Source organism: Macrobrachium rosenbergii, chromosome 41, assembly GCF_040412425.1.
Source record: "Macrobrachium rosenbergii isolate ZJJX-2024 chromosome 41, ASM4041242v1, whole genome shotgun sequence".
In the NCBI taxonomy this organism is placed as follows: Eukaryota; Metazoa; Arthropoda; class Malacostraca; order Decapoda; family Palaemonidae; genus Macrobrachium; species Macrobrachium rosenbergii.
The window spans coordinates 11,692,881-11,711,979 of NC_089781.1; the positions used below are offsets into that span (position 1 = coordinate 11,692,881).

A 19,099-nucleotide genomic window follows, 5' to 3' on the forward strand; every position below is an offset into this window, starting at 1 on the left:
GTAGCGGAGTTTTTGTTTCATTTGAGAGGATTGCCGCTAAATTGCAGTGGCCTCAAGAGTACTGGACGACACTTATCCAGAGTAAATTGATAGGTAGGGCTCAGAAAGTGTATGTTACGTTGGATGAGAGTTTATCATCTGACTATGATAATGTGAAAGCCATTGTGCTAAAGGCTTATGAGCTTGTCCCTGAAGCTTATAGACAGCGTTTCAGGAATTTACAGAAAGATAGGGAACAGACGTTCTATTTAGAATTTGCTAGGGTAAGAGGCAATATGCTGAAGATTGGTTAAAGTCTAAAAAAGTTGACAATTTTGAAGGGTTGAAAGAATTGGTACTTGTAGAGGAGTTTAAGAGGTGTGTACCCGATAAGTTGAAGGTGCATTTGGAAGAATTAAAGATTGATACTTTGCAGGAGGTTGCCATTGCTAGTGACGAATATTACCTGTCACATAAGAATGAGTTAGGGGTGATGAGTAATATAAAGCCTGGTTGTGTTAGAAAAAGTCAGAGTAATAATAATAATAATAATAATTACAATGTTTTTGGGAGGCCTAATTATGTTAATAGGAGTCAGCCCAGGAGGCAGAATAATAGTAATCATTTTTCTGCTAATAACAATCGTGTTTCTCCTGACAGAGGTAACATAAATAATCCTGAAAGGTTAAGAAGCATGACATGCTTCTTCTGTAATAAAGGGGGCATGTAAAAAGTCAGTGTTTTGCCTTTAGAAGTCCCTTCAAGCTAAGGGTAGATCAGTTATGGGCATTGATAGCTGAGAGAGAGAGCCCGTCAAACGAGAACGACTGAACAATGACTAACCAATTGCTTTGAAAGGTATTTGTCCCGTGGTAGTGTCTCGTCTGTGGATTCGTCCAAAGAAAGGGTGGTTCGCATTTTGCGGGACACGGGAGCAGCTCAGTCGTTGATTTTAAGAGAGGCATTACCTTGCGATTTTGTCCATGACTTTGAAGAGTTTGTTCTGTTGTCTGGCTTTCCTGATTCAGTTGAGTCCTATCCCATCGGTAATTTCCATTTAAAATGTCCATCTTTTCAGGAATATTGAAGTTGGCCATTGTGAATAGGTTTCCTGTTAAAGGTGTAGATATTGTGTTAGGGAAATGATGTGGCTTATAAAAATAATCAGGATCAATTTTAATGAATCGTGAAATTGCTGTCGTTACTCGTTCTAGAGCTAGTGGTGTTGACGCTGCAGAGTCAACAACAGACGTAGATTTGTAGTAGTTTAGAACGTAGTATTAATAGTAGTAGTGGTAGTAATTTAGTTGTAGATAGGAATGTTGCAAAAGACCTTCCAAATTGGACAAAGGAAGAGCTAATTAAAGCTCAGAAACAAGAATTCCGGGACCTTCATGTTGAGTCGGGCGAAGTGGATGATTTAACTGTCCCAAAGTTTAAAATAATTAATAACATTCTTTACAGGTTGAGTAGGCCTAGAGAGGCTGGCAATAGTGCACATGAAGTTTTAAAACAGATATTGGTTCCTTATGTTCACAGGATTGGCTTGATGTCGTTGGCACATGATAATGGTTTGGCGGGTCATTTCGGAATCCACAAGACAGCTGGGAAATTGCTTAAGGATTATTACTGGCCCAAATTGAAATCCGACGTGAAGAAATTTGTCAATAGCTGTAGTATCTGTCAGAAGGTCGGTAAGCCAAACCAAGTTATTCCAAAAGCTCCTTTATGTCCCATCCTGTGGTTTCTGAACCTTTTAAGGAAATTATCATTGATGTTGTCGGGCCGTTGCCCAGGACTCGTAGTGGGAATGAGTATATTTTCACCATGATGGATAAAATGTCCCGTTATCCAGAAGCAATTCCTCTACGATCCATCAAAAGTGCAAAAATTGTTGAGGTATTAATTAACTTTTTTTACTAGGTTCGGAATGCCTAAGGTGGTTCAATCTGATTGTGGTACAAACTTTGTTAGCAAATATTTTAAGGAGAAAATGGCAGAATTGGGTATTAAGCATGTGACTTCATCTCCTTATCATCCGGAAAGTCAGGGTGCTCTGGAGAGGTTTCATCAAACTCTGAAATCGATGATTAGGAAATATTGTCTAAGTCACGGCTCTGAGTGGGACAAAGAATTACCATATCTTTATTTGCTTTTCGGTCGGCTCCAAGTCAGTCTCTTGGTTTATCCCCATTTAATTTGGTTTTTGGGCATTGTGTTCGGGGTCCGCTTGATGTTGTAAGAGAGTCATGGGAAGGTGACATTCCTGATATTAATTTATTAGATTATCTGACTAATTTGGGTGATAAATTGACGAAGGCCTGGGAATTTGCTCGTGAGAATTTTTGTGTAGTCAGAGAAGAATGAAATACTTCTTTGACAGGAAGACCAAAATTCGTAACTTCGCTGAAGGCGACAAGGTATTGGTGTTTTACCTCTTCCAGGTAATTCGTTAAAAGCTTCATTTTCAGGTCCTTGGAAAGTTTTGAAAAAATAAGCGAGGTTAATTATTTGGTAGAAACTCCTGAACGGAGAAACCCTTTCAACTTTGCCATATTAATATGTTAAAGGAATATAGGAAAGGGATAAAGTCATTCCTGTGGCAACAGTTGGGAGGTTGTTAAATTGTAATAATAATATTTTATTCTTTTTCAGAGGAAGAATTTAATGAAGATAAATATGGTAATGACGGTAACTTTCCAACAGGTAATAAAACTTCTTTGAAAAATTTTGATAGTTCAGTTTCTCATTTGAGTTATGATAAACGTAGGTCTCTAAAAAGTTGGTGTTCGATTATAAAAATTGTTTTCGGATGTACCAGGTCGAACATCTGTCTTAGAACATGACGTGGATGTTGGTAATGCCACGCCAGTGAAACAATCGCCATATAGATTAAATCCTTTTAAAGTGAAGTTGTTGCAAAAGAGGTGGAATATATGTTAAAACATGGTTTGATCGAACCAAGCAAAAAGCCCTTGGTCGTCACCTGTGGTGTTGGTTAAGAAACCTGATGGAGAGTTTCGTATGTGTTTTGATTATAGGAGAGTTAATGAGGTTACAAAACCCGATAGTTATCCTTTGCCACGGATAGAAGATTGCATTGATCGCATGGGGAAGTCTACATATATAAATAAATTTGATTTGTTAAAAGGTTATTGGCAAGTTCCTTTGTCGAAACGAGCAAGGGCCTTGTCAGCTTTTCGTTACACCTCAAGGGTTGTTTCAATGTCGTGTTATGCCGTTTGGTATGAAAAAATGCCGCCGCCACTTTTCAAGGTTAATGAACACGCTGGTGTATGGTTTAGAAGGTTGTGTGGTTTATATTGATGACATTGTTATTTATAGTGACGACTGGGACACATTTGAAGCGTATTAAGGCATTGTTTGAGGTATTGAAGAAAGCTGGTTTGGTGGTTAATTTAAAGAAAAGTGAATTTGCAAAAGCGAAAGGTTGTTTATTTGGGTCACGTAGTTGGAGATGGTAAAGTTACCCCTAAACAAGCAAATGTGGAGGCTATTGAAAAGATTTCTGTTCCTAAGTGCCGAAGGGATGTCAGGAAGTTCTTAGGTTTGCTTTCTTATTATCGTCGGTTTGTAAAGAATTTCTCTGACATCGCTGTTCCACTTACTAACCTATTGAAAAAGAAGGTCGCGTTCATTTGGACGAAGGAAGCGCAGAATGCTTTTGAAAAGTTTGAAGGGGATACTACTCAGTTTCCCATTCTTAGGGCTCCGGATTTCGACCTCCCATTTTCGCTTGCCACTGACGCAAGTGACGTCGGTGTCGGAGCGGTCTTATTACAGAACGACGAGCAAGGCGTTTCTCACCCGGTAGCGTTCTTTTCGAAGAAATTAACCTCCGCTCAACGCAAATATTCGACGGTCGAGAAGGAAACGCTCGCATTAATCTTGGCCATTAATCATTTTTCTGTTTATCTATCTTCCACAGGAGCTCCAATAAAGATTATGACAGATCATAATCCATTGACTTTCATCAACAGATACAAAAATAAAAATCAACGTCTGATGCGGTGGAGTATCATGTTGCAAGAATGGAACTTGCAGTTTTCTCATATACCGGGTAGAGATAATGTAGTAGCTGATGTTTTTTCTCTCTCGCAGCGTTGGGTAGGGATTCTGGCAAGGGGCTTTGCGGATATTAAGGTAGTATCTGTATCGTTCTAATTGCGGTGTGTGTGCTGTTGAAGTAGGTAGTTAGGTTTGTATTCTTAGAAGTAGATGAGTGTATAAGGATAATGAATATGTATTAATCTGAATTTTTCTTTACAGGAATTCCATAAATGTCTGGGACTGTTAAAATTAGTTATGTTTAATATTAAGTTTATAGGTGAAGGTAAAGATGGTACTCGTTTAAATTTTGTGGCAAGGGTAATTTTAAGATAGGTTGGTGGTGTGTTATTTCTGGAATACGCTTTTGCAGATATTATTATTATAGTTTTATGCTACTGATGAGTAGCATAGGCGGTTGTTGATGGTCGTTGAGACATGGTAAGACACTGTTAGGTGATTGATTATGCAGTTGAGGTGTTAATCAGAGAGTTTACTTAATGAAATGATAGCTACTAATCCGGGTATTCTGTGTTTTCAGGCATAACTACGCTTCACGAAAGTTTTGCGTGTTCAGGTTGCGCAGGGGAAAACTGTGCTGTTTTTTCTCTGTGTCGTCCATTATAGGTGTGTGTACTCGGTAGGACACTTTTATAGTGATTTAGTGTGTTGACACGGTGATGTAAATGACTCTTGTTCGCTGAACATTTTTGCAATGGGCGATGTGAGATATGAAGTGAGAAACCGTTAAGTGTGTAAAAATAGTTATTGCCTATGAACAAATATGTGGAATCCGGGTGGAGCAATGTAGCTCTTGATTATGTACCTATGGAGAGCCTTGGAGCTATTGGTTTGGTGTTGGTTTTCTGTATTGTGTAATATTTTGAATTTGTATTGTATGATATTGGGTTACTTTTGATATTTTGTTAATCTTGTTATTATGTTAGTGCCTTTCTTGTGAGCTGCATCCTTGTTCTTTTGCCACCCCGTCCCTCATTTTGTTTTTGGTATCATGCTCTAATTATATAATTTTTTTTTTCACAGATTTTATGAAATCATTATTTCTGTTGTTTGACTATTTTTGTTATAAGTGATTATTTTATATTTTACTTTTAAATTTGAATTTGAAATATTTACTTTAATTTTTTTCTGGAAAAAAAATCTTTTTGGGAGAGGAGGTGTCATCTTGTTGTCATTATTTAATTAGTTGATTTGTCTTAGCTTTAATTTTAAATGTCAAATTATTGTCACAATGTATTAGCTAGTTTTTTCCTCCTCTGGTGGTTCTTGTGTTTACGTTTTCACTAACGACCGTTTTGTCTTTCATGTTTTGAGGGTGTACGGCTTTTCTCCCCAGCTCCCCACCCCTCCGCCCCAGGAGGCCGAGGGGTTGTCAACGAGGAATGAAGTGGTGGACAATTGTGTTCTGAACCTTGACCTGGGCGTATCTACTTGATTTTGGCCGCTGCTGTTGACTGCTACGTTTTTGGCATCCTGAACTTGGGATTATTTTGGATCCACTTCCTTCAGCAGCTGGAGGATTTATTCATTTATTATCCTGCTACGCCCTTGGTTCAGTTACCATAGCCAGGGGACCTCTCTGTCCAACGGTACGGTATTTGGACTTATTAGTTTGTATGCTGAGCAAGACGCCTCAGTTGGATCACGGCCTGTGAATTGGTGGAGGTATAGGCCAGCGCCGTAGTTGGGCCCATAATTGGACATCACCCTGTCTCAATCTCCAGACGTGGAGATTCTTAGTTTAACCAGATCACGGCTTTGTTACAAGGACCACCTCTAAATACTTTAGTGCTGTATTTTGGTTAGGTTATTCATTCTTTTGAACTTCTCCTCCTTTCTGGGCCCCCTCCATATTGCGTTTGAATGTGTTGTTTTTCTATTTATTAATTGGGTAAGTGTTTTCTTTATATATTAAGCGTAATTGTTTTTCATTATAATTATTGTATTTAGTGGTTCAGGCGTCATTTCTGTCTATATCTTCATGTATTAAAATTAAGTTATTTTTCTTAGTGTTTATTTTCACCCCAAATTGGTTTTGCACACATTGGTTGATAGTCTTGTGATAACGATTTCACTTACTGTGAATTTCGTATTCTGGTTAGTGAATACTAGTATTGGATAATTATACAAGTGTATTGTAGTGGTGGTAAAACGACCCATCACAAACTGGCGACCGTTTTGACAGGATATTTTGTTCCTGCAAGTATTCACTAGTGTGCAAAATTGATTCTGGGATATTTTTTTTTTTGGGCAACAGTTTTACACCTTCTCCAGATTTGATATTTTTTTGGTATTGTTTTGAGGTTTGATTGAGCAAAATGTGTACTATTGATGTTTTAGAGCTTCTTAGTGGAGAGGGGTGGCAAGCAAGGCTCAGAGTTGGATAGGCTTGAGTTAGAGCAAGTGGCTCAGCATTTGGAAATTGAATTTGATTCGTCTGTAAGGAAGGGCCTGTTGTTGTTGAAGGTATATGATTATGTTAAAACTGTGAAGACAGAGGGGGAAATGAAGGTAGTCAAAGAGGAAGTGTCTGTAGACTTTTTGAATAAGCAAATTGAGTTAAAAACATTAGAGTTTAATATAGAAAAATTTAGGGCAGAGGAAAGAGAGAGAGAGAGGCAGTTTGAGAGGAAATGCGTTTAATGGATCCTGTTTCCTCTCCCTCTTCCCCAACCAGGAGGTGACGCCTACTATTAATTTGTCAGAGGCACTCAAATTTGTGCCACATTTTCAAGAGTGTAATGTAGCGGAGTTTTTGTTTCATTTGAGAGGATTGCCGCTAAATTGCAGTGGCCTCAAGAGTACTGGACGACACTTATCCAGAGTAAATTGATAGGTAGGGCTCAGAAAGTGTATGTTACGTTGGATGAGAGTTTATCATCTGACTATGATAATGTGAAAGCCATTGTGCTAAAGGCTTATGAGCTTGATAAAAGCTTATAGACAGCGTTTCAGGAATTTACAGAAAGATAGGGAACAGACGTTCGTAGAATTTGCTAGGGTAAGAGGCAATATGCTGAAGATTGGTTAAAGTCGAAAGAAGTTGACAATTTTGAAGGTTGAAAGAATTGGTACTTGTAGAGGAGTTTAAGAGGTGTGTACCCGATAAGTTGAAGGTGCATTTGGAAGAATTAAAGATTGATACTTTGCAGGAGGTTGCCATTGCTAGTGACGAATATTACCTGTCACATAAGAATGAGTTAGGGGTGATGAGTAATATAAAGCCTGGTTGTGTTAGAAAAAGTCAGAGTAATAATAATAATAATAATAATTACAATGTTTTTGGGAGGCCTAATTATGTTAATAGGAGTCAGCCCAGGAGGCAGAATAATAGTAATCATTTTTCTGCTAATAACAATCGTGTTTCTCCTGACAGAGGTAACATAAATAATCCTGAAAGGTTAAGAAGCATGACATGCTTCTTCTGTAATAAAAGGGGGCATGTAAAAAGTCAGTGTTTTGCCTTTAAGAAGTCCCTTCAAGCTAAGGGTAGATCAGTTATGGGCATTGATAAGAGAGAGAGAGCCCGTCCAAACGAGAACGACTGAACAACCCAAAACCAATTGCTTTGAAAGGTATTTGTCCGTGGTAGTGTCTCGTCTGTGGATTCGTCCAAAGAAAGGGTGGTTCGCATTTTGCGGGACACGGGAGCGGCTCAGTCGTTGATTTTAAGAGAGGCATTACCTTGCGATTTTGTCCATGACTTTGAAGAGTTTGTTCTGTTGTCTGGCTTTCCCGATTCAGTTGAGTCCTATCCCATCGGTAATTTCCATTTAAAATGTCCATCTTTTTCAGGAATATTGAAGTTGGCCATTGTGAATAGGTTTCCTGTTAAAGGTGTAGATATTGTGTTAGGAAATGATGTGGCTTATAAAAATAATCAGGATCCAATTTTAATGAATCGTGAAATTGCTGTCGTTACTCGTTCTAGAGCTAGTGGTGTTGACGCTGCAGAGTCAACAACAGACGTAGATTGTAGTAGTTTAGAACGTAGTATTAATAGTAGTAGTGGTAGTAATTTAGTTGTAGATAGGAATATTGCAAAAGACCTTCCAAATTGGACAAAGGAAGAGCTAATTAAAGCTCAGAAACAAGAATTCCGGGACCTTCATGTTGAGTCGGGCGAAGTGGATGATTTAACTGTCCCAAAGTTTAAAATAATTAATAACATTCTTTACAGGTTGAGTAGGCCTAGAGAGGCTGGCAATAGTGCACATGAAGTTTTAAAACAGATATTGGTTCCATATGTTCACAGGATTGGCTTGATGTCGTTGGCACATGATAATGGTTTGGCAGGTCATTTCGGAATCCACAAGACAGCTGGGAAATTGCTTAAGGATTATTACTGGCCCAAATTGAAATCCGACGTGAAGAAATTTGTCAATAGCTGTAGTATCTGTCAGAAGGTCGGTAAGCCAAACCAAGTTATTCCAAAAGCTCCTTTATGTCCCATCCCTGTGGTTTCTGAACCTTTTAAGGAAATTATCATTGATGTTGTCGGGCCGTTGCCCAGGACTCGTAGTGGGAATGAGTATATTTTCACCATGATGGATAAAATGTCCCGTTATCCAGAAGCAATTCCTCTACGATCCATCAAAAGTGCAAAAATTGTTGAGGTATTAATTAATTTTTTACTAGGTTCGGAATGCCTAAGGTGGTTCAATCTGATTGTGGTACAAACTTTGTTAGCAAATATTTTAAGGAGAAAATGGCAGAATTGGGTATTAAGCATGTGACTTCATCTCCTTATCATCCGGAAAGTCAGGGTGCTCTGGAGAGGTTTCATCAAACTCTGAAATCGATGATTAGGAAATATTGTCTAAGTCACGGCTCTGAGTGGGACAAAGAATTACCATATCTTTTATTTGCTTTTCGGTCGGCTCCAAGTCAGTCTCTTGGTTTATCCCCATTTAATTTGGTTTTTGGGCATTGTGTTCGGGGTCCGCTTGATGTTGTAAGAGAGTCATGGAAGGTGACATTCCTGATATTAATTTATTAGATTATCTGACTAATTTGGGTGATAAAATGACGAAGGCCTGGGAATTTGCTCGTGAGAATTTGTTGTGTAGTCAGAGAAGAATGAAATACTTCTTTGACAGGAAGACAAAATTCGTAACTTCGCTGAAGGCGACAAGGTATTGGTGTTGTTACCTCTTCCAGGTAATTCGTTAAAAGCTTCATTTTCAGGTCCTTGGAAAGTTTTGAAAAAAATAAGCGAGGTTAATTATTTGTAGAAACTCCTGAACGGAGGAAACCCTTTCAACTTTGCCATATTAATATGTTAAAGGAATATAAGGAAAGGGATAAAGTCATTCCTGTGGCAACAGTTGGGAGGTTGTAAATTGTAATAATAATATTTATTCTTTTTCAGAGGAAGAATTTAATGAAGATAAATATGGTAATGACGGTAACTTTCCAACAGGTAATAAAACTTCTTTGAAAAATTTTGATAGTTCAGTTTCTCATTTTGAGTTATGATAAACGTAGGTCTCTAAAAAGTTGGTGTTCGATTATAAAGAATTGTTTTCGGATGTACCAGGTCGAACATCTGTCTTAGAACATGACGTGGATGTTGGTAATGCCACGCCAGTGAAACAATCGCCATATAGATTAAATCCTTTTAAAGTGAAGTTGTTGCAAAAGAGGTGGAATATATGTTAAAACATGGTTTGATCGAACCAAGCAAAAGCCCTTGGTCGTCACCTGTGGTGTTGGTTAAGAAACCTGATGGAGAGTTTCGTATGTGTTTTGATTATAGGAGAGTTAATGAGGTTACAAAACCCGATAGTTATCCTTTGCCACGGATAGAAGATTGCATTGATCGCATGGGAAGTCTAAATATATAAGTAAATTTGATTTGTTAAAAGGTTATTGGCAAGTTCCTTTGTCGAAACGAGCAAGGGCCTTGTCAGCTTTCGTTACACCTCAAGGGTTGTTTCAATGTCGTGTTATGCCGTTTGGTATGAAAAATGCCGCCGCCACTTTTCAAAGGTTAATGAACACGCTGGTGTATGGTTTAGAAGGTTGTGTGGTTTATATTGATGACATTGTTATTTATAGTGACGACTGGGACACACATTTGAAGCGTATTAAGGCATTGTTTGAGGTATTGAAGAAAGCTGGTTTGGTGGTTAATTTAAAAGAAAAGTGAATTTGCAAAAGCGAAGGTTGTTTATTTAGGTCACGTAGTTGGAGATGGTAAAGTTACCCCTAAACAAGCAAATGTGGAGGCTATTGAAAAGATTTCTGTTCCTAAGTGCCGAAGGGATGTCAGGAAGTTCTTAGGTTTGCTAGGGTATTATCGTCGGTTTGTAAAGAATTTCTCTGACATCGCTGTTCCACTTACTAACCTATTGGAAAAAGAAGGTCGCGTTCATTTGGACGAAGGAAGCGCAGAATGCTTTTGAAAGTTTGAAGGGGATACTACTCAGTTTCCCCATTCTTAGGGCTCCGGATTTCGACCTCCCATTTTCGCTTGCCACTGACGCAAGTGACGTCGGTGTCGGAGCGGTCTTATTACAGAACGACGAGCAAGGCGTTTCTCACCCGGTAGCGTTCTTTTCGAAGAAATTAACCTCCGCTCAACGCAAATATTCGACGGTCGAGAAGGAAACGCTCGCATTAATCTTGGCCATTAATCATTTTTCTGTTTATCTATCTTCCACAGGAACTCCAATAAAGATTATGACAGATCATAATCCATTGACTTTCATCAACAGATACAAAAATAAAAATCAACGTCTGATGCGGTGGAGTATCATGTTGCAAGAATGGAACTTGCAGTTTTCTCATATACCGGGTAGAGATAATGTAGTAGCTGATGCTCTCTCTCGCAGCGTTGGGTAGGGATTCTGGCAAGGGGCTTTGCGGATATTAAGGTAGTATCTGTATCGTTCTAATTGCGGTGTGTGTGCTGTTGAAGTAGGTAGTTAGGTTTGTATTCTTAGAAGTAGATGAGTGTATAAGGATAATGAATATGTATTAATCTGAATTTTTCTTTACAGGAATTCCATAAATGTCTGGGACTAAAATTAGTTATGTTTAATAAGTTTATAGGTGAAGGTAAAGATGGTACTCGTTTAAATTTTGTGGCAAGGGTAATTTTAAGATAGGTTGGTGGTGTGTTATTTCTGGAATACGCTTTTGCAGATATTATTATTATAGTTTTTATGCTACTGATGAGTAGCATAGGCGGTTGTTGATGGTCGTTGAGACATGGTAAGACACTGTTAGGTGATTGATTATGCAGTTGAGGTGTTAATCAGAGAGTTTACTTAATGAAATGATAGCTACTAATCCGGGTATTCTGTGTTTTCAGGCATAACTACGCTTCACGAAAGTTTTGCGTGTTCAGGTTGCGCAGGGGAAAACTGTGCTGGTTTTCTCTGTGTCGTCCATTATAGGTGTGTGTACTCGGTAGGACACTTTTATAGTGATTTAGTGTGTTGACACGGTGATGTAAATGACTCTTGTTCGCTGAACATTTTTGCAATGGGCGATGTGAGATATGAAGTGAGAAACCGTTAAGTGTGTAAAAATAGTTATTGCCTATGAACAAATATGTGGAATCCGGGTGGAGCAATGTAGCTCTTGATTATGTACCTATGTGAGAGCCTTGGAGCTATTGGTTTGGTGTTGGTTTTCTGTATTGTGTAATATTTTGAATTTGTATTGTATGATATTAGGTTACTTTTGATATTTTGTTAATCTTGTTATTATGTTAGTGCCTTTCTTGTGAGCTGCATCCTTGTTCTTTTGCCACCCCGTCCCTCATTTTGTTTTTGGTATCATGCTCTAATTATATTGTTTTTTTTCACAGATTTTATGAAATCATTATTTCTGTTGTTTGACTATTTTTGTTATAAGTGATTATTTTAAATTTTACTTTTAAATTTGAATTTGAAATATTATTTACTTTAATTTTTTTTTTTGGAAAAAAAAAAATCTTTTGGGAGAGGAGGTGTCATCTTGTTGTCATTATTTAATTAGATTTGTCTTAGCTTTAATTTTAAATGTCAAATTATTGTCACAATGTATTAGCTAGTTTTCCTCCTCTGGTGGTTCTTGTGTTTACGTTTTCACTAACGACCGTTTTGTCTTTCATGTTTTGAGGGTGTTCGGCTTTTCTCCCCAGCCCCCCCCACCCCTCCGCCCCAGGAGGCCGAGGGGTTGTCAACGTCCCGAAGGAAGTTGTGGACAATTGTGTTCTGAACCTTGACCTGGGCGTATCTACTTGATTTTGGCCGCTGCTGTTGACTGCTACGTTTTTGGCATCCTGAACTTGGGATTATTTTGGATCCACTACCTTCAGCAGCTGGAGGATTTATTCATTTATTATCCTGCTACGCCCTTGGTTCAGTTACCATAGCCAAGGGACCTCTCTGTCCAACGGTACGGTATTTGGACTTATTAGTTTGTATGCTGAGCAAGACGCCTCAGTTGGATCACGGCCTGTGAATTGGTGGAGGTATAGGCCAGCGCCGTAGTTGGGCCCATAATTGGACATCACCTGTCTCAATCTCCAGACGTGGAGATTCTTAGTTTAACCAGATCACGGCTTTGTTAAAAGGACCACCTCTAAATACTTTAGTGCTGTATTTTGGTTAGGTTATTCATTCTTTTTGAACTTCTCCTCCTTTCTGGGCCCCCTCCATATTGCGTTTGAATGTGTTGTTTTTCTATTTATTAATTGGGTAAGTGTTTTTCTTTATATATTAAGCGTAATTGTTTTCATTATAATTATTGTATTTAGTGGTTCAGGCGTCATTTCTGTCTATATCTTCATGTATTAAAAATTAAGTTATTTTTCTTAGTGTTTATTTTCACCCCCAAATTGGTTTTGCACACATTGGTTGATAGTCTTGTGATACGATTTCACTTACTGTGAATTTCGTATTCTGGTTAGTGAATACTAGTATTGGATAATTATACAAGTGTATTGTAGTGGTGGTAAAACGACCCATCACAGTGTGCAGGATTCCAGGCGATCACAGAATCCAGTTCCTCTCATTTTACTAATTATTTACGTGTATATTTACATACATAACACATTCTCATAATGAAACTACGCAACACTTTTCATACAAGAGTATAACAAGGCTTCGGTGACGGTCACCCATCCAGTTACTGACCACACCCAATGCAGCTTAACTTCGCTGATCGCAAAACAGATGTCGTACCTTCTTACAACACATCAGTGTCGCATTAGGAAGGGTGTTCCATCGAATAATACATTCATATCATGTAACTTTTGTATAAACTATGGAAATAAAACGTTTCTTCGATTTGATTCTCGTGTGTATACCCCTAAAACCTCTATTCCTCTAATTATGAGGTTTGACGAGCCTTCTTAGGCTGCATTTAGAAAGTACAAAGATAGACAACCATCGGGTATAGGCCGAACAGCTACAGTTTGAGGCAACAAACATTAAGCCCGTTTAAAGACACTATCTCGGTTCACATTTTTTCCCCATAGACTCACTGATCTAGAAATACTGTACCATTTCTAGAATTATACTTCATTTCCTTGGTTCTAGAATATTATGGACTGCACAAGCAAGTCTATAGAAGTTGATACTAGTAAAGTCCATAAAATGGGCTCGATGAATAGTTATACAAAGCCTTGGTTTGTGAAACTATTTGGTTTAATATTTTGGTTTTGTTTTGTTTTCATTTTAATGAATGGTTCCAGCTTCGATCTGGTTCTCGAGAATTTTTCTAAAGGAACAACTTCATCATGAATTTATGACACGTATTTCAATAAAGAATGTAATTCAAGTGATACGCGATTTCTTACAATATATTTTTCTATACTGGTCCTGACAGTAATCGCATATGAGGGTAAAGAAATTCAGTACTTGTTAGTCCAAATATATTACGTTTTTCTCCATCAAATAAAGCTAATAAAAAATTTGCATACTCTTCCACAGTGCCTATTCTCTCCCTCTGGCTAAATCCAAATTTCAGTATGAAATAACTCTTTTACGACAATACTTCATGGAAAACTGCTATCCAGCTAAGTTTTCTTTAAAGAAACTTACAATGTAAGTTCCTAAATAATAAATTAATAGGAAAAATAACAGATCGACTGCACCAAGAATGCCACTCTTGTGATAGTGTCCGTTTATCAGAGATACAACGGTTTATGCACAAATTAAACGTTCAAGATGTGAACATTGTCCGGCCATAAAATGCGAAATAATCTTAAGAAACCCATTAACTATTCGGTCCTTATTCAGGTATAATGAAAATATAAGCCTCTTGTGACATCCAATGCGGCCTATTTACTGATCGTGTGCCAAATGTAGTTTGGAAATTATGCCTCCTAAACCTCAGGGCCTAATAAAGGCTTCTTAAGGTGAGTTATCGAACAGCAAATTTAATACAAATATAAACGTTTTAAAATCATTACAGGGCTTCTTCCCCCAACAGATTGCGGTCTTCGAATTGCTTTTCATGAAAGCAATAGTTCCAAAATTAACAAAGAAACTACCGCAACCCCTCTCTACCTGGCATAACCATACGAGTTCTTGGGACCTTTCGCTGCTGCTTCTTCGAGTCCTCGTCTTCTTCCCTTCACTTGAAATGGTCATTCTCTTACCACCTTGTGTTTCTTTTTTTTTTTTACTTTATTATAACTATTTTGGCTTTTAGGATGAATCTTTTTTTATTATATGTTTATGTGTTCGTCTTTCTGCAGCTGTGGTGATGATGGGGCTGGACCCCGTTATGTCGCTTAATAAAGTTTTGCAAAATCACCACAAGACGTTTCCGTTCCATATATATATATATATATATATATATATATATATATATATATATATATATATATATATATATATATATATATATATATATATATATATATATATATATATATATATATATATATATATGTATAAAAGCTTTTCATAATTAAACAAAAGAAGGCATTTGAAAACCGAGAGAGAGCGTAAGACAGGGATTCAGTGGCGGTCACCTTTCCAGACTACTGACCACACCCAAAGCTGCTTAACTTCACTGATCGCAAAAACCCAAGTCGCGTCTTATTAAAACGCCTTTAGCGACGCAAAATGAAGGTTATTCTATCAAATAATATATTTATATCATGGAACTCTAGTGTGCGGCTGCAAAGAAATTCCGATCGTATAGGGATACGCCTTATACGATCAGTATTTATTTATTTAGGGGCCTTACTGGTAGAGAGATATGACCACTTGGTTATGCCGCTCTACGAAGGAGTATGTCTTGGAATTCCTACAGTATCTAGAGGTTGACGCACCAACGCCAAATGAAATCGCCTTAAATTACAATTATATTGCATCCTGCCAAAATCTACTATTCCCAAAACACTTCTGCCACCAACACTTCTATTTTCTTTATAAAATCACGCATGAAATCCACCTTGAATTATATTAATTGTATAGAAAACATTTCAACAACGATCACCATCTCAAGCACCTTGCCATCGTCGTGGCGATGCGATTTTGTTTTTCTTCTCTTCGTCTTGAATACATCCAATTTAAACAAAGATGGTTCGTGATCGCTGCTGCATTTCGTCTTTTGCTTTTCATTTCAATATAAGTTTACTATCTCTCTCTCTTTATATATATATATATATATATATATATATATATATATATATATATATATATATATATATATATATATATATATATATATATATAATCGGTACGATGTCTTCTCCTCTCATTTGATCAGTAGGCTATTATTTTAACACATATGAGTCTATCTAGGCGTTATGATGAGTATGGCTGCAAGTTTTCGTTTTTTTCAATTGTCAAGTTAATCTCCTCCTCAATGTTTCGCTTTTCCCGATAACCGTTCAAACATTTTTCGTATTAACCATAATATTTAAATGTTACTGTGCTTCCTCTGTGCTTTTAACATTGTTTTCTAATGACGTTTCAATATTCTCTCGCGTACTGAAGGTTTGCCGTCACAGCCCTATTGCCAATAGTACTTGTACAACGTAAGATTGTTTCTTTGTGACTACGAAAATGAATGAATGTTTTCTGTCAGATCTGAAATTACCATGTTGTACTAAATGTCGCCCTTTTGTTTCCGACAAGAGTTCACCATTTTAAAGCCCCTTACTTCTATTTAATTACATAAAGTTCATATCATTTGCATGCAAGGAAACAGGAGATAAGAAATCAAAACTTATTAACGCGCAAGATTTTATGTAACTGCCGAAAGATTATTGTAGTACAAAGGAATCTGGTGTCATCATCTATTCAATAAAACAAAAACAAACCTAACAAAAATATATTAAAGCAAATAGTCCTACAAACTAAGTTTTTGCATAACTGTTCATCGAGCCCACACTAGGAGCTGGTCTCAACTTTCTAGAGACTTGTATGTCTAGGCCATAATATTCTGCAATTAGGAAATGAACTGTCATTCTAGAAATGGTACAGTATTGCTGAACTAAACTAGTCTATAAAAAAAATGGCAGGCGAGATGTGTCTTTTAAACTGGCCTATTGCTTCTTTTTCTCAAACTAATGTATATCATCTTCGCTTATATCCGATGGTTATCGATCTTTTGTACCTCCTAAATGCAGCCGTAATAAGGCTCGTCAAACCTTGTCATTGTAAGAGTAGCAGTTTGTTTATAGGTATTCATATTGAGATTAAAATATAAAAAAAATGGGCTATTTACTGAGAAAAGTCTTTGTTTTATTTCGACTTTTCGGTGTAACATCATACTGAGGGTGACCACCTGACTGCCTCTTCACTCTCCCAATTTAGAAATCTACGGCACCTAAAGGGACATTTTTATGAGACTAAATAAATCGTGCTATTTTTATTGAGGTCACTGTGAGACTGAAATTGGAAATAATATAGTATGTCGTCCAAATTGACTGAAATAAAAAGCCAAGAGGACTTCCAGCAGCGATCAAGCAGCCATCTTTGTTTCCATTGGACGTCGTCATTCAAGACGAAGAGAAGAAAACAAAATCGCATCGCCAAGACGATGGCAAGGTGCTTGAGATGGTGATCGTTGTTGAAATGTTTTCTATGCAATTAATATAATTCAAGGTGGATTTCATGCGTGATTTTATAAAGAGAAGACATTTGTTGGTGGCAGAAATGTTTTGGGAATAGTAAATTTTGGCAGGAAGTAATATAATTGTAATTTAAGGCGATTTGATTTGGCGTTGGTGCGTCAACCTCTAGATACTGTAGGAGTTCCAAGACATATTCCTTCGTAGAGTGGCATAACCGAGTGGTCATATCACTCTACCCCAAGGAAAAAATAAATAAATACTGATCGTATAAGGCGTATCCCTATACGATCGGAATTTTTCACAGCCGCACAAGAAAGTTACATAATATAAATATATTATTTTGATAGAATAACCTTCATTTTGCGTCAATATCGGCGTTTTAACCAGACGCCACTGCTGTTTTGAGATCAGCGAAGTTAAGCTGCTTTGGGTGTGGTCAGTACTCTGGAAAGGTGACCGCGACTGATTCCTCTTGTATGCTCTCTCTCGGCTTTTGAAAGGTTTCTTTTCTTTCATTATGAGACTATATTGTATATATGGATGTAAATCTACACGAAAATTTTTATAAAACGAAGAATTATTAAAAAAAAAACTGACGTCGGTGGTGACGTCGAACCCTTCCCCTGTTCTCGTATTATAAGCAAGTGGTTAATTAAGTCGGCTTTTTCTTGTTGATGTGATTAGGATTCCAGTCGATCACAGAATTCAGTTCCTCTCATTTTACTAATTATTTACGTGTATATTTACATACATAACACATTCTCATAATGAAACTACGCAACACTTTTCATACGACATCAGTATAACAAGGCTTCGGTGACGGTCACCCATCCAGTTACTGACCACACCCAATGCAGCTTAACTTATATTGATCGCAAACAGATGTCGTACCTTCTGTCTACAACACATTAGTGCCGTTTATTTTCTCAAATTGGTTTCACACATTGGTTGATAGTCTTGTGATACGATTTCAAATTGTATTCTTTAGTGAATACTAGTATTGGATAATTATACAATGAAGGGTGTTCCATCAGTGTGCAGGATAATACATTCATATCATGTAAATTTTGTAATAAACTATCGGAAATAAAACGTTTTCTTCGATTTGATTCTCGTGTATCATATTACCCCTAAAACCTCTATTCCTCTAATTATAAGGTTTGACGAGCCTTCTTAGGCTGCATTTAGAAAGTACAAAGATAGACAACCATCGGGTATAGGCCGAACAGCTACAGTTTGAGGCAACAAACATTAAGCCCGTTTAAAGACACTATCTCGGTTGACATTTTTCCCACATAGACTCCACTGATCTAGAAATACTGTACCATTTCTAGAATTATACTTCATTTCCTTAGTTCTAGAATATTATGGACTGCACAAGCAAGCCTATAGAAGTTGATACTAGTAAAGTCCATAGTGTGGGCTCGATGAATAGTTATACAAAGCCTTGGTTTGTAAAACTATTTGGTTTAATATTTTGGTTTTGTTTTGTTTTCATTTTAATGAATGGTTCCAGCTTCGATCTGATTCTCGAGAATTTTTTCGTAGGAACAACTTCATCATGAATTTATGACACGTATTTCGCAAAGAATGTAATTCAAGTGATACGCGATTTCTTACAATATATTTTTCTATACTGGTCCTGACAGTAATCGCATATGAGGGTAAAGAAATTCAGTACTTGTTAGTCCAAATATATTACGTTTTTCTCCATCAAATAAAGCTAATAAAAAAATTTGCATACTCTTCCACAGAGCCTATTCTCTCTCCTCTGGCTTATCCAAATTTCACTATGAAATAACTCTTTTACGACAATACTTCATGGAAAACTGCTATCCAGCTAAGTTTTCTTTAAAAAACTTTACAATGTAAGTTCCTAAATAATAAATTAATAGGAAAAATAACAGATCGACTGCACCAAGAATGCCACTCTGTGATAGTGTCCCGTTTATCAGAGATACAACGTTTTATACACAAGTTAAACGTTCAAGAATGAAC

The 19,099-nt window shown here is 37.2% G+C and overlaps 1 protein-coding gene across 1 annotated transcript in view; it reads left to right on the top strand.

The window, feature by feature from the left end:
* LOC136826834 (uncharacterized) overlaps positions 1-10,914 on the top strand; it is an 11,339-nt gene extending 425 nt beyond the window's left edge. Inside the window, exons 2-12 of the mRNA XM_067084314.1 lie at positions 48-263; positions 416-512; positions 2,635-2,685; positions 3,929-4,107; positions 4,270-4,368; positions 6,409-6,600; positions 7,221-7,317; positions 7,864-8,684; positions 9,168-9,228; positions 9,440-9,490; positions 10,736-10,914. Coding sequence (XP_066940415.1) covers positions 48-263; positions 416-512; positions 2,635-2,685; positions 3,929-4,107; positions 4,270-4,368; positions 6,409-6,600; positions 7,221-7,317; positions 7,864-8,684; positions 9,168-9,228; positions 9,440-9,490; positions 10,736-10,914 — 2,043 coding nt within the window. The remainder of the gene's footprint in view (positions 1-47; positions 264-415; positions 513-2,634; positions 2,686-3,928; positions 4,108-4,269; positions 4,369-6,408; positions 6,601-7,220; positions 7,318-7,863; positions 8,685-9,167; positions 9,229-9,439; positions 9,491-10,735) is intronic.
* The last annotated feature ends 8,185 nt before the right edge of the window (positions 10,915-19,099 follow it).